At 36.6% G+C, this 14100-nt stretch overlaps 1 protein-coding gene across 2 annotated transcripts in view; it reads right to left on the bottom strand.

Moving 5' to 3' along the window:
* Positions 1-14100, bottom strand: part of furina (furin, paired basic amino acid cleaving enzyme a) — a 123649-nt gene that overhangs the window by 47904 nt on the left and 61645 nt on the right. For both annotated transcript variants that reach the window (XM_039659106.2, XM_039659107.2), the window contains exons 4-6: positions 12852-12947; positions 7777-7905; positions 7630-7706 (exon numbers count right to left, since the gene is read on the bottom strand). In XM_039659106.2, the coding sequence (XP_039515040.1) occupies positions 7630-7706; positions 7777-7905; positions 12852-12947 (302 nt within the window). The remainder of the gene's footprint in view (positions 1-7629; positions 7707-7776; positions 7906-12851; positions 12948-14100) is intronic.

Genomic DNA, 14100 nt, shown 5'->3' with positions numbered 1-14100 from the left:
TAAAAAATAATTCAGATAACTGACAAGGATTCCTCACTGACAATCTTTCAGTATTCTCACATTAAAGGGGCTTTATTAATCATTTTCTTGTACTGCCAATGTGTGAACAGCTTGTGATAAAACACCAAATCCCTGACTTTCTAGGTTGTCTATGAAAGCCTGTAGACTTTTAATGTGAAGTACTCGGGCTGGTTTCACTGGGAACGTACCTTCCGTTCAATGACACATAAAATGAATGCTTATACACTATTCGGGATAATACCAAAATAAATATTCTGTCAGGTATATAATAGCCAGGTCTATATAGACTTTACTATAGTCTCTCAGATATACTTTATAATCAAACTATCATAGTGTTTGTTTATTGCTGTTTTCTCACCTCTTTCATTTTTGTTGTGTTTATTTGGCTATTGAGAGGAAAGTCCGCAGCACATATAATCATCTAAATGTCGTTCTCAGCAAATATCCCTCTCAGCAAAGCCGTTTCCAAATTCTTTTTAACTTCTAAGCAAATTACGAAAAAGAACTTCGCTGTGAGTATATCGGGGCATTGACGTTCAGTATCTTGTGCTTTATGTGTGCACGAGTGTGAGCACGAGCATTAATTTGCAGGGTGCAGTTCACTTAAGAGCCAGCGGTGTCGCTAATAACAAGGGTTTCTGAATCATACATGTAGCCACTTTAACAAAACGAAGCTTCTACAGAGAATGCATATTATCATCTACAACCCTCAGCAATTTAAACACCGCGATGTGACGTGTTAATTGGAGATAACCAGAAGTGAAGGAAAAAATCTTTAAGAGACTTTAAGATGTTTAAAAAGGTTTCCTGCAGAAAGATCAGCGTGTTTTGCTTGAATTAGCAGACCCACGTTACACATGCTGAGTGTTTAATACATTCAATAGAGATGTATTCATAACCATCTTAAAATTGGATTAGGCAGTATTCCAGCTGGCTTTATCGGAGGCTCAGGAAAATAAATCCAGGGGAGTGCTTCAGTGTTTTAATCTTGGGAGAGAAAGCAGGCGCAAGTCTAGAGACCATCAAGCGGAATATTTAACGGAAGGCTCACTTGCCTCTACGAGTTATGATTTTATGGAAGAGCAGAGCTGTTCTGCTTGACTTAACACTACATATTTCTGTCTTCTCTCTCATATTGTGCCTGATGAATTAACAATGACAGGACAGGAAAATATAGAGTCCGTTTTGAGCCGCTGCTAAGCAAAACTCACTTGACTGGCTAGTACAAACACATTAACTGTGGGAACTGTATACGCGGGAATACTTCATCCTGCCTTTGTCTGAACAAAAGGCATTTCCAGATGTGCAGTTTTAATACACCAAACAACACGGTGTGTTATGGTAACCTCTGATGTTTTATCGGCACACGTTTTGAGCCGATCTTGATCAGATTACACCCTGAGAGGACGGGTCTCTAAAGTTGTGCCAAACGCCCATAAAGCACTGCATTGCTGAAGACAGCGATCTACAAAAGATATGATTTCTAATACATGTTCATCTTTGCTATAACTCACTGCACTGGCTGCTAAACATTTTTAAGCTTGAGATTCTCAATCTGTAATTGAATCAAAGCCAACTGAATCTATTCTTTTATTTTTAACATGTGTTAAGAGACAACACCGAACTGCACATGAGAGTATTTAATGTATTATGGTGCTTGGCATAGACAACTGATACGAGTAGCGGATATATAGAGAGAAAGATAAGAAAATTAAATAGAACGAATTATAAAAAAAGATAAGATTTAATCATGGTAAAGACATCCATCTGCATGTGTACAATAGACCAACACCACCATGTAATTCGATTATTTAAATGTTATCATACACAGACAATGTACACAAAAATATCTAAAAAAGAAAGTGAACTACAGTAAACAAAAATTGTTCACACTATCAGGTTTTTAAATGTTAAGGTAAATTACAGAAATTATAAAAAAAAAAATAATAATTGTGACCCACTTTGTGGCGAAATGAGTCCGAAGTCGCATTTTAATATATGGGCCGTTTTTTGTGGAAAAACAATGAAATAAAATAAAAAAAAATGTTGTTGCTAATTTCAAAGAACAGACATTCAAAAATAATCTCCCAAAGTTTCGTAGTCCAGATAATTGAATGACTATAAAAGTTGTCAAAGCTTAAGTAAATTCGCTGGAAATAAACATTGCTTTTCTCAACTCCCCTCGTCACCTCTGAGAATTTCCCGGGTATCCACTGAAAGTGTTGAACTCACTGGAGGTTTCTAACCTAAGCTGTGTGAGTATATTTATCTCAAGGAGAATACATTTAAGGCTAATGATACGCGATATAAAACCGAAAACGTGACACTCAGATCCACAAACCTGTGTCGCGGTGTAAGAAGACAGAATCACGACACACCCCTCCAACTCCCAGAGTTATCCTTCCTGTCCAGATCCAATGCTACCACATCTTTAAATTACTATTAGTATTATTTGAAGTTAACATTATAAAATAAGTAGGCCTACACCACAAAACTAGTTGAGGATAAATTATTTAAAATTGGACGTGATTGGATAATTATTAACTTTTGTCCATTATTTACTTATGGACGTGAAATTTGTAGTCAAAACTTCCCAGATACTTTATATACGTTATATATTTTTATAAATAGGCCTATGTGAATTACACTGCACAAACCAAAAGTAATCCTACCCACCAGATGAAGAAGGGTTGCGTCTCCCCAGAACATAAAATCTTCATTTTATTTTATTTTCCATGTTCGCATTTATGAGGAAAAAAACAATGTTATATATATGGACGCGACCGTTCTCTGGAAGAGACACTTTCTCAGAGTCTCAAATAGAAAGCACAAAGCCTTTCTTTAAAATGAATTTCATTTTCTATTAATTGTATCTTAATTTTAGCAAATATTTCATCAACCATTTACCAGGATTTAATAAATAAGGACTAAATATTGCAGACAATGGATAGGCTTCACGACACGGAGGCGCTAGCGTCTGAACTGAAGCTCGTCTCATAAATAAACAGAAACTCAGCGTATAAAGTATCCTACTTGCCTCACAGACCTGCGAAATATATATAATGAAATTTCTACTTTTAAACAGAACCATTCAAAACGAAAGAATACAGACTGCTCTCTGCTTATGTTGGCTAATCCAAAAGTGAATTTCTCTCTGGCACCTCTGTTCAATCTTTCTGATTTTAGTAAATTTTTGTAAAAGTGCCTTATAACTATTTATTAAAAAAAAAAAAAAAAATATATATATATATATATATATATATATATAATTTGAGCTTCAGTCTGGTTAAATCAAATTTATATTAATGTATTTGGTCGAATTAAGCTGTAAAATAAATAGTTTAACCCCTTTAAACGCAAAGGATTTTGAAAGATATCAACAAAAAAACGGGCAAAAGCGATTTTCTCAGGTTTTCAAAACGGGCAGACGTCAGACGACCATAATTCAAATGTGTATATTTAAAACCATTCAAGGTATGACTTTGACTAGGATATCATTTGAAAGCTTATGGTGTCCTCTTTCCATTAATACCAAAATCTCAATTTTTTAATTTGGGTCACTGCGACTCATTTTTCTGGATCAGGTCACAATTGTTTTACGGAAAAGAGTTGTTCAGAGATGAAAGCATGAAAAGAAAGGTTTTTATGTGGCTCCAACACTTCTCGCCACAGTTTAGGTTTCTTCTGAAACACAGCGCTGACTCAACTTCCCCCACTTCCGTAGCAACGCACTTAAAAGTTCAAAATGCGAACTGCATTATTTATCCACTTTATAACACAGCCGAGGATTGTTAGAGCACTGGTAAACGGATGTTTTACAAAAAAATCCAGATTTGACACTGAGAAAAGCACAATACAAACACTAGGGGTGGGGGCTATGGTGAAATTCTCAATATTTATCATCGTTTGAAGGTATTTGACAAAAAACAAAAAAAAATCTCGATAAATAGAAAACATTTCTGTATTTATACTTTAGCTCTGAAACCGATAAAAATCATTAATAAAAAGACAAGTCTGCCCAAAAAAGCCACTACAGTCAAGATTCAAAAAGTTTAAAGTAAAACGAAAAAAAGATAGTTAACAATAATCACTATGTTCTGCACACTGGTTTTTACTTAACGAATGTACTGTACATGCACCAAGAAAACAGTCATATTTATCACATAATAATCATAAGAGTATGAATCTATTAATTGGCTATATGCCCAGTTGCACTATTTCCTGAACTTAAGCCAGCTCCTTGTTTCCTGTCTGGCATTATTGGCCAAATTGATTAATTCAGGTGTGTCTGATTATTGTTGCCATGACTACTGAGGTCAGGTACACCTGAATTAATCAATTTGACCAATAATGGCAGACAGGAAACAAGGAGCTGGCTGAAGTTCAGGAAGTAGTGCAGCTGGGCGTAAAGCCCATTGAAATTGAGCTAATAAACTAAATGTAAGAAATTAGTTACTGAATGGCCCATTAAATGCATTTTTAAAATCAATTTGTTTTTAATAACTTAATTTTAAATTTCAAATGGCAAATTATTAATTGCATGTGCAATGATGTTGTATTGTATACACATATATGCACTTATCACACACACAGGGTTGGTTACACACGATGCTTGAGAACTGAAAGTGTTACTAAAGGTTCCCTGCTACTGTTGCAAACCTGAAACCAGCTTTGTGGTTCTGTGGTATAAGATGCAAGGACTGGTTCAGTGCAATGGCAAAATACCTATCTGGAGTGTGCTAGAATAGAGAGGAAAAAAGCGAAAAGAAGAGATGGGTTTCAGAAAAAAGTAGTAGATTGAAGATGGGAAATTTCACAGCAGGGGTCAGAAGAAAACATGGCAGCTAAATAACGTGTAGGAAGAGCAAAATTGCTACTGCTGTTGTACAACTGCTACTAATGTATCTCCAGCTGTCTTTGCATTATCAGATAGAGACATTTTAACTGATCCTTAATGCTTTATAGTGACTAGGAAAGTGTTTCGGCATTGCAAAACCATTTACGAAATGTTTTAAAAGTCAAACTTGATCACATTTCATCAAGCACCGAAGATGTTATTTCATTAGCGTCCATTATAGGAGTCACGCCAACGCGGTCTACCCAGTGGGGTACTTTCATTAGGAGAGCACGGGACGGCCCCTACACAAAACTACAAAGCTGTGCCATTCAGCCCAAGACCTTTGATTTCTACCCACTCGTAACTATATGCTTTTCTGCCTGTCATCACCAATCATGGTTAGCCTCAAGATAAAAACGGCTCTTTGGCTGGTATCCCAAAAAAACAAAACAAAAATATGGACAAAAGAGGAAAATCCCAAAGTGAAATAAGGACAGACCAGAGTTCAACTCTTCGTTAGATGACAATAGAGAGTTTAGCCGTGTTGGTCAGCCATAACAATGTCTTGTTTTATAAATATTGATGGGTTTGATTCTGTTTGGAGGGGTGGTGATGACGGATATGATGAAACCTAAGCTTATAAAGCAATAGCTCACCCGATGAAATGACCGTTCAGTCATCAGTGACTAACCTTCATTTCACTCTAAATTTGTATACTGTTAGTTATTCCATGGAAAACTTTGAGAATAAAAAACATGTTTAAATCTTAAACAGATCTTTTGTCGACCAAAACGATCAAAAGTGTATATTTCCCACAAGCAGAATCATAAATCCAATTCCTCTGAAGCTATACATCGCATCTTTGAGTGATAAACAGAGAGATATTTTTACACTTCCGTTCAAAAGTTTGGGGTCAGTAAGATTCCACAAAAACACTGAGCAGTTTCAACATTTTTAACAATAAGAAATGTTTCATGTGCATAAATTCAACATATTAGAACGATTTCTGAAGGATCATGTGACACCGAAGACTGGAGTAATAATGCTGAAAACTCAGCTTTGCCATCACAGATAAAATATGAAATGATTATTTAAATATTTGAACAATATTTCACAATATTACTATTTTTTATTATTTTCGGATCAAATAAATCCAGCCTTGGTGAAAATAAGAGGCAGCAAAAACATTTAAAAAAAAAACCTTTTACTTTTTGATTTAATGGTCATTGTTTTAATAATAGTGAAAGTGGATAAATAAGAGGTGACTATGAGAAAAACATGACAAATAACAGTAAAAAACTGTGTGAATTATTATTATAGTATCATAGTTGATTCAATTTTGGAAAAAAGAAGAATTGGTATAATCTAAATTAAATTTCTATCCAATTAAAAGAGGTGGTGCAGATCTAAGATAAAAACCCAAACTATTTATATATATTTTTTTAATAGACACATTAACAGCTCTCAAATCAAACATGCCACATATTTATAAAAAACAAAACAAAAAAAAAAACAGTTGCGAGCTGTGGCGGAGGTACATTATGGTAGATTTTGTTATTTTTGGTTTGTCACAAAACTATCGTATGGCTCCAGAAGACCTTGAATTTAGCTCTCAAGTCTCATGGACTAATTTGATGGAGTTTTTTTTTTTGGAGCTTGAAAGTCCAAGGTCACTACTAACTGTGTCCAAATGGAGATTTTCTCAGAAAGAAAAAAGCATACAGGTTCAGATTGACATATTGACGGAATTTTCTCTTTTAAAGTAACCCGTTCTCAACTCCAACCTTCTTCACAATTGAACCTAAATCCCTGGTGATTTATGAACTAAGCCAAAAAACACCCAGTATAGTGAATAGCCATTACCAAGGCAACAAAACACAATCCACGGAGGGAACAAAATTCACAACACATCAATCACAAAGAAACTAATTTCCCCAGCAGCAAAACACACAAGCATCCAGTGAAAGCTGTGGCCTACTACTAACTGCATGCCTGTCTCAAGAGTATTACATATAAATGAATTTAATTTAGTGTAAAAAAAATATGCTTTCGGTTGGAAGATATGCTAGCTCCAGCACACCCAGAGAACATACTGTAGGATAAACTTGAACAGCATGAAGCCAAGGAACGCACACTAGAGGACAGAGGAGTTTTGAAAAGCTGTCAGTGTGAATGTCACTGAATGCTGTATGTTTTGCATCTTGCTGAGTCAATTCACAATTCACGTCTTTTTTTATTGCTGGAATTTTACATAGTAAACTGCATCTGGCCAAGAGTGATCATGTGTGACGACATTAAATTAGCAAATGATGCAATAAATGAATAATGATGAACGATGAACGAAAATCATTATTGTAGATTGCAAATGAAAATTATAGTGGTACCATTTGCTTTGCTGGGTAGGCAAAAAAACTCATTAGGAAAGGAGTTCTCATCCAATATAAATGGCCTACGTCGGCAACAGCACTAATCACACTATATTACAGGCTGTGTATTCCTGTGCCCATCTCCACGGTGCAGGGGAAACCTTTGGCCTCATTAAGTAAAGCAGTAAATGTATAGTAGTATTCATACTTCAGCTGGTTTTATGCCAGGGGCTTCAGGCCTAGGCACAAAATACAGTGATGGCTTAGACGAGAAAAACAAACAAAAACAGTTTGAGCTGCAACAGCCCATGAATCACTGGGTTTGCAAAGGGGACCTAAACTAGGTTTGATTCCATCAAGTAAATTACAGTCAATTATGCTAACTGGTTATCTTGTACATAATACCTGTTATCATTGAGCTGCGTGTATCGAGGTTGAGGGTCTGGGTCGCCATCGTTAACATCATAGCTAGCATCTGGATCCTGAAAACATGAGGGAACATTTAGTGAATCGGTTTTATGTCAAAGGTAATGGTTGTTTACTCAAACTCACATAGTTTTGAAGCAAATCTGGGTGGTTTTTTTCAATTCCATCATCTAATATGGACACGACGACGCCTTGTCCAGTGACGCCCTGCTTCCAGGCTTCCTTCACGTTGAGGTCACGGTGATCTTCATTGTACTGAATGGAAGAGGGGGGAAAAAAAACAGATCAGCATAGATGCCACTTCTCGCTGGCCAGCTATTCAGCTGACGCCAAAAATCAACCTGTGTTTGAGGATTATCTTTCACTTTTGAAGCTGAAACCAGCTCTCTGCAGACTGCAGTCACCTCAATAGCACATGGCGTCCTGTACTAGACATGAAAGATGATGAAACTGTCTCAGTTATTGCGATGCCCTGACACAGTGCCCTTCACATACTGTACCCTCAGGTCTGGTTTTCTTGTGGTTCTCTTGCTGCTACTGTTGCTCATGTTGCATGATTTTATGTTATTTCCACACATAAACTAATATATCAAATAATATGAAGCAGTTTTTGCACTGATGCCAGAATTAAATTGGGACAGAGAGGAAATAAATTAAAGGAGATCAAGAACCTATCATTTAATGAACTGAATTGTGAAAAATATATTTAAAAAAAATAATAATAATAATAATACAAAAGAAAATACTATAAATATTTGCTATCAACAAAACAAAATTTTAATAAATAATTAATTGAAAGAAAATTATACTTGAAATCAGCAAGGGTGAATTAAATTGATCAAAAGGGCATTTATAATATTATAAAAGATTTATATGTCAGATGAATGCTTTATTTGCTGTCTTTTTAAACGTTTTCTAATCAGAGAATCCTAAAAAAATACATAACAGTTAATATTAACAACTGTTTTCAACATTGACAATATGGGAGCAGTATTTCTTGAGCAGTAAATGAGCATATAAGAATGGTTTCTGAAGAATCATGTGACACTACAGACTTGAGTAATGATGCTTTTACATCACAGGAACAAATTACCTTTAAAACATATTCAAATATAAATCACCAGTTATTTTAAATTGTAATAATATTTTACAATATTACTGTTTTTACTTTATTTTTGATCAAATAAATGCAGCCATGGTGGTGAGGATAAGTCGACTGCAACAAAAACAAACTAAGATGCATTATATACTGTAACGGCCACCATATCGGAATCTGACGCCAATGTTCATTTTTAACGTTATCGGTCCAATTGGAAAATTTGCCCGATATCTTAAAGCCGATAAACGCTGTTAATTCTTTGGGTTTAGTTTCCGTATTTCAGAGCAACCACAACATGACACATTCTGACTAGCACATAACTTCAAGTTCACTAATGCATTAGTGTCATTTTGTGCAGATATAGTTCTACTATTATGTTTATGTTGTATAAATATCATTAATTTAATTATTGTCCATTCATAGGCTATTCCATTTTATTTATGACATGTCTTTTAATGATGAGACTTTAGCTCTAAAAAAAAAAAAAAAATCATATACAAATTTAGATGGATTTAGAATGGAATGGATGGAATTGAATGGATTTAGATTCAATATATCAGTTATCGGCTTTCAAATACAGGGCCAAATTTTTCATATCGGTGCATCCCTAAAACAAACATCCAAATGTCGAACAACCAAGCAAAAAGCGCTGTGGGGGTGACGGTACAGCCAATCACTGTCTGACCAAAGAGATCTGACTTCTCCCCATTTCACACGTGTGTCACTCCAGTGCAGAAATGAGCATGGCCAACAGAGTTTATCCGAGCAGAAAATTGAATTTATTTCTCTCTGCATGGCTCTTTGAATCTCCTCTTGGTCACAGTGTAACTGCTCTGCTCCCCAGAGTGGTTGCCGGGAGAAATTGAAGCCAGTAAGGCGGAGTAAGGTCTGATGACCCCAAAATGATACATTCTCTTGTATGTCCTGGGATTGCAAGTCAAACGAAGAGAACTGACAGTATATTTATTAGGTCTACATCAGGCAAAATGATGCAATCTCGCCTCAAAGGTCCAGTTATAATGGTGGTGAGGCTGAAAAATTGCAGTTGATAACCTTCGGTCAACTTTCCCAGCATTCCATTCTGCGGAAATGTTATTGAGTGGCTTTTACCCGTTGTACTGATAAACATGATTGATTGCCACAAAGAGGGGGAAAAAATGTGTTGAAAAAGGACTGGAGCTCAGAGTACAATTTTATTGTTTTTTTTCCAACTCATGACATTCCTCAAAATGTGAGAAAAAGCATCTATTGTCTTGTTGGTTCATTAGCTGGAACAAAACGTCCGGGTCTGGTGAATCACCACTGAATGGAGAATGACAGAGCAATGACTTAACACAAATTAACTATTCTCATTACACTGCAGAATTCTCATAAATACCATATATGGGGTGTGGGGGGAATCTTAACAACTAGTTATATAAATAAGATATATTCAAATAAATATATGTTCATATTAAACAAACATGCACACGTCATTGAAAACAGATCTATAAGTTATAATTTAAGTATTCATGAGGGTTTTAAAAAGTGTAAATTCATTTAATGGTCATTGTTTTAATAATAGTGAAAGTAGAAAAATAAGATTTGATTATGAGAAAAACAATACAAATAAGAGTAAAACACTGCATGAATTATTATTATTATTGTATAAAAAAGAAGAATTGGTATGATCTAAATTAAACTTCTATCCAATTAAAAGAGGTGGTGCAGATCTAAGATAATAACATAAAAATATTCAGATCAGCCAAAACAATAACATTATGACCACATGCCTTCTGCATACTTCCCCAAACAGCACTGACCCGCCTAGGCAAGAAGTCTACAAGTGTATCTGGCACCAGGACGTTACCAGTAGGGATGGGACTTGATATGATTTTATCAATATCAATGCCACTAACGATTCTGCTTGTCGATCCGACTCTTTAACGATTCACTTATCGATTCCTGATAGCACTGAGTGGGGGAAAAGTAGTCATATGCTTTTTTGGGGAAAAAAAAACAAGAACCTTACACTTGACTGAGCAAACTGTACTTTTATGTAATTTATGTAATAAATGGAACCTTATTGAAAAGTGGTATGATTAGATATACATCGATTAAACGTCCCTTGAGTTCAGTGTTGGAAAAATCAGTTCAGTTGCTTAAACCATTCATTAACGAATCGGTTCAAATGAGTCATTAGTTCACGAATTGAACTTGTTATTATCGGAGGATAAGGGGACAAGATGTGTGTCATCATCACAGAAAACATTTCATCACTGGATCGTTTCTTTTTTTTTCCTTTATTTGAAGTGTGGTTTGTGTAAGCTGAATGTGCGGAAAGCTTTTCAGAGAAAATAAGGTAACGTAGGCCTATTTTAGCACAATTCACACCCATTAGTAATTCAGCAAAAACAAATCTCCAAATGCTTCACATCAAACTTTAGTCTCCCGACCTTACCATCGTGTCGTTTATTTTGATTAATATATGCGATGGAGAGAGAGAGAGAGAGAGAGAGCAAGACAGCGCTTAGTTTTGAGACGGTGAAGCCTACTTTCGCAGTTTAACATGCGCCCGGTCACGGTTCATCACTACAGAGAGAGACAATTTTACTTACCGATCAAATAAGGCTTTGGCAGTACAAAAATTCGCTTTGGATGCCGTGCTATGGTGCTTGATAAAGGACAAAATGGACACTTGTGAGTTCATGGTCTGTAGCCTACATACTATGGCTGACTCAGAGCAGGAGCCTCAATAAGAGGACTCGTTAACATCGAGGGCATACAATATCGATGGATCGTAAAACTTAGAACCGGTTCTCGAGTGGAATCGGTTTTCAATAACCATCCCTAGTGAGCAGCAGATCCTTTTGCAAGGTGGAGCCGCTGTCGATCGAACTTGGTTTCAAGGTCAATTTCCAACACTTGCATGCCCATTGTAGGCACTTTTGAAGATGGACAGGGATCATCATAAGCACTCTGATTGGTCTGATCGGAGTCCCATACGCAGCAGAGTGCGATGCACTGGGTGTTGTAACACATTCCTCCTATAACCGTCATTCAAATTTTGTGACCTGTGCTACAGTAGAACTTCTGTCGGCTCGTACCAGACAGGATAGCCTTCGTTGTCCTCGAGCAACAATGAGCCTTGGTGGACTCCCTGTTGCCAGTTTGTGGTTTGTCCCTCCTAGGACCACTGTTGCCAAATTCTCACCACTGCTGGGATCAAGCCAAAAGCCAGAGATAGCCTGACCCAGGCACATTGCCATAACAAAAGTCACTCAGACCTTTCTCCTTATAACTTGTAACTCCAACAAGTTACAAGTTATAAGAACTGGTTGTTTGCTTACCATCTAATCTACCTAGACCTAAATCAGTGGCCTTGTTAGGAGATGATTAACAATATTTGCTCATAATGTTTAGGCTGATCAGTCACTGCCATGTAATATTTTCAGTCACAAACAAATCCTTCTCTCACTCATATTTGTTACATCCTTTCATAATTTATTTGAGGAGGAGGCTAATATTTAGGCCAGATGCAATTGGGACGCTGCTTCGAATTCTTGTGTTTTCAAGTAAGAAGCAGGTGGTCAAGCACTTCTTCAGTCAAGAGACTCAAGAGAAAGCATTGCATTCTTCATGTTTGATTGTTGACACCAAATGCTGTTCATTTCTCATGAAAATGTGTATTTCATCAAACTGGAATGAAATGAATTTAGATGAAAAATGTGTGAATATAAATACAGTCATAGTGGTAAATAATTTCAACATCTCACTGACAAACAAATTAAATACGCTATTTTAAATAGCGAGTGGCATATAAGGAGAAGATATTGACGTAAAGTGAAGGCCGGCAGTTCTGGAATGTTTCCGAAGAGCGAAATCACAACCGGCTGATTAAACTTTAAGCTCCACCGGATGACCATAATGGCAATAAGTTCACTGTTACACAACGTCCCATTTAATAGGGGCAAAAGGAACACAATTCTATGAACCCAAACAGAACATTACAACAGCCCACCCAGACCATTCACTCTGAGCGGGAGGTATCGTGCTTCAAAATAAACAAACAGTTTGTGAACACACGTATGCACACAAACAAACCGATGAGCTATTTACTCACCAAGTACCACTGCTGTGCAAACTTCGGATCGGTCGGCTCATTGTAAATATCCCTCTTCTTTCTTCGTTTTACCACCTGCTGTTCCGCCCACATTACCTTGAAAAAAACAAACAAACAGTCAGAGTCATACGAGAAGTATTTGTTTCCAAAGTTTCCCATCAGTTCAGTTCTAAAGATCACGAATCATCAATGGATAATTAAAGGGGCCATGACACATTTGCCTTGATCTTTTGACATAAGAGGTCTTTGTACCTCCTCATTATAAACAAAGCATTTATTTAATAAAGCTCCAAAATCAGCTTGACAGCAAAACACCGATGAATAGTTCTAAATCGTCGCACCGTAGTTGGTTATAATCTTTGATGCTGTCTACACTGGATACAGTATACAGATGCGTGTTCAATTTCTGATGTAATCAACGCACTTGAGTCTGTCGACAACAGGACAAATGAAAGCCCTGATTTTGATGAAAGATATTAAAAAAACATTTCGAATAAGGCAGAATGGCAAGTAACGACGAAACGTGTGCAATAAGACCAGAAACATTACAGTAAATATGGCCAATTTGGATTTCATGTCATTAAATAAGAGCTGATGAAATCTGCTGACAGACGCCGTCCTGTTTTCCATCTCCCCACAATCCTCCTCCACTCAACACAAAGACAGAGAGGCCTGCTGAAAGACGGGAAGCTGTTTCTCTGGGGCAGCGACTGCCGCAGCGGGGCAGAAAACGCAGACGGTGGCACTTTATGTGATTGACAGCTCTCAGTGTTGCTCACGCCAGAGCTCACTGCTCACTGTCTAGAATGAGATTTTTCAAAGTGGATGAAATGGACAGACATGTGACAGTAGAGTGAAGTGAATATTAAGAAAAATGATTCACAGGCCTAAAGACAAATCTGGACACATCAACTTGACCCACCACTCAACGTCCCTCAAGGTCAAGTTGTTATGATGAAACTGTATGTGCAAAGCATGATATTCTGGTAATCTACAGAATTGCATTATATTTGCATTCTCCAGATAAATGAGTTAATATTTAACCAATCATTTGTGCAGTGACGGCTGTTCAAAGCTTAGGTCATGTTGTCAGAGGTTCTTTGTTTGACTTGACAGACAAAAATCAAACATTTCCACAAACATTTTAGTGTTAAGGCAAGCATCACTGTTAATGTGGCTTATACTTGGAGTTATGGATTTATTCATGTTTCAAGGTTAAAAATTGGCCGCGAGACCCATAATCGTACGC

Source organism: Pimephales promelas, chromosome 1, assembly GCF_988280905.1.
Source record: "Pimephales promelas chromosome 1, fPimPro1.hap1.1, whole genome shotgun sequence".
Lineage (NCBI taxonomy): Eukaryota > Metazoa > Chordata > Actinopteri > Cypriniformes > Leuciscidae > Pimephales > Pimephales promelas.
This window is presented reverse-complemented; position numbering and strand designations above follow the sequence as displayed.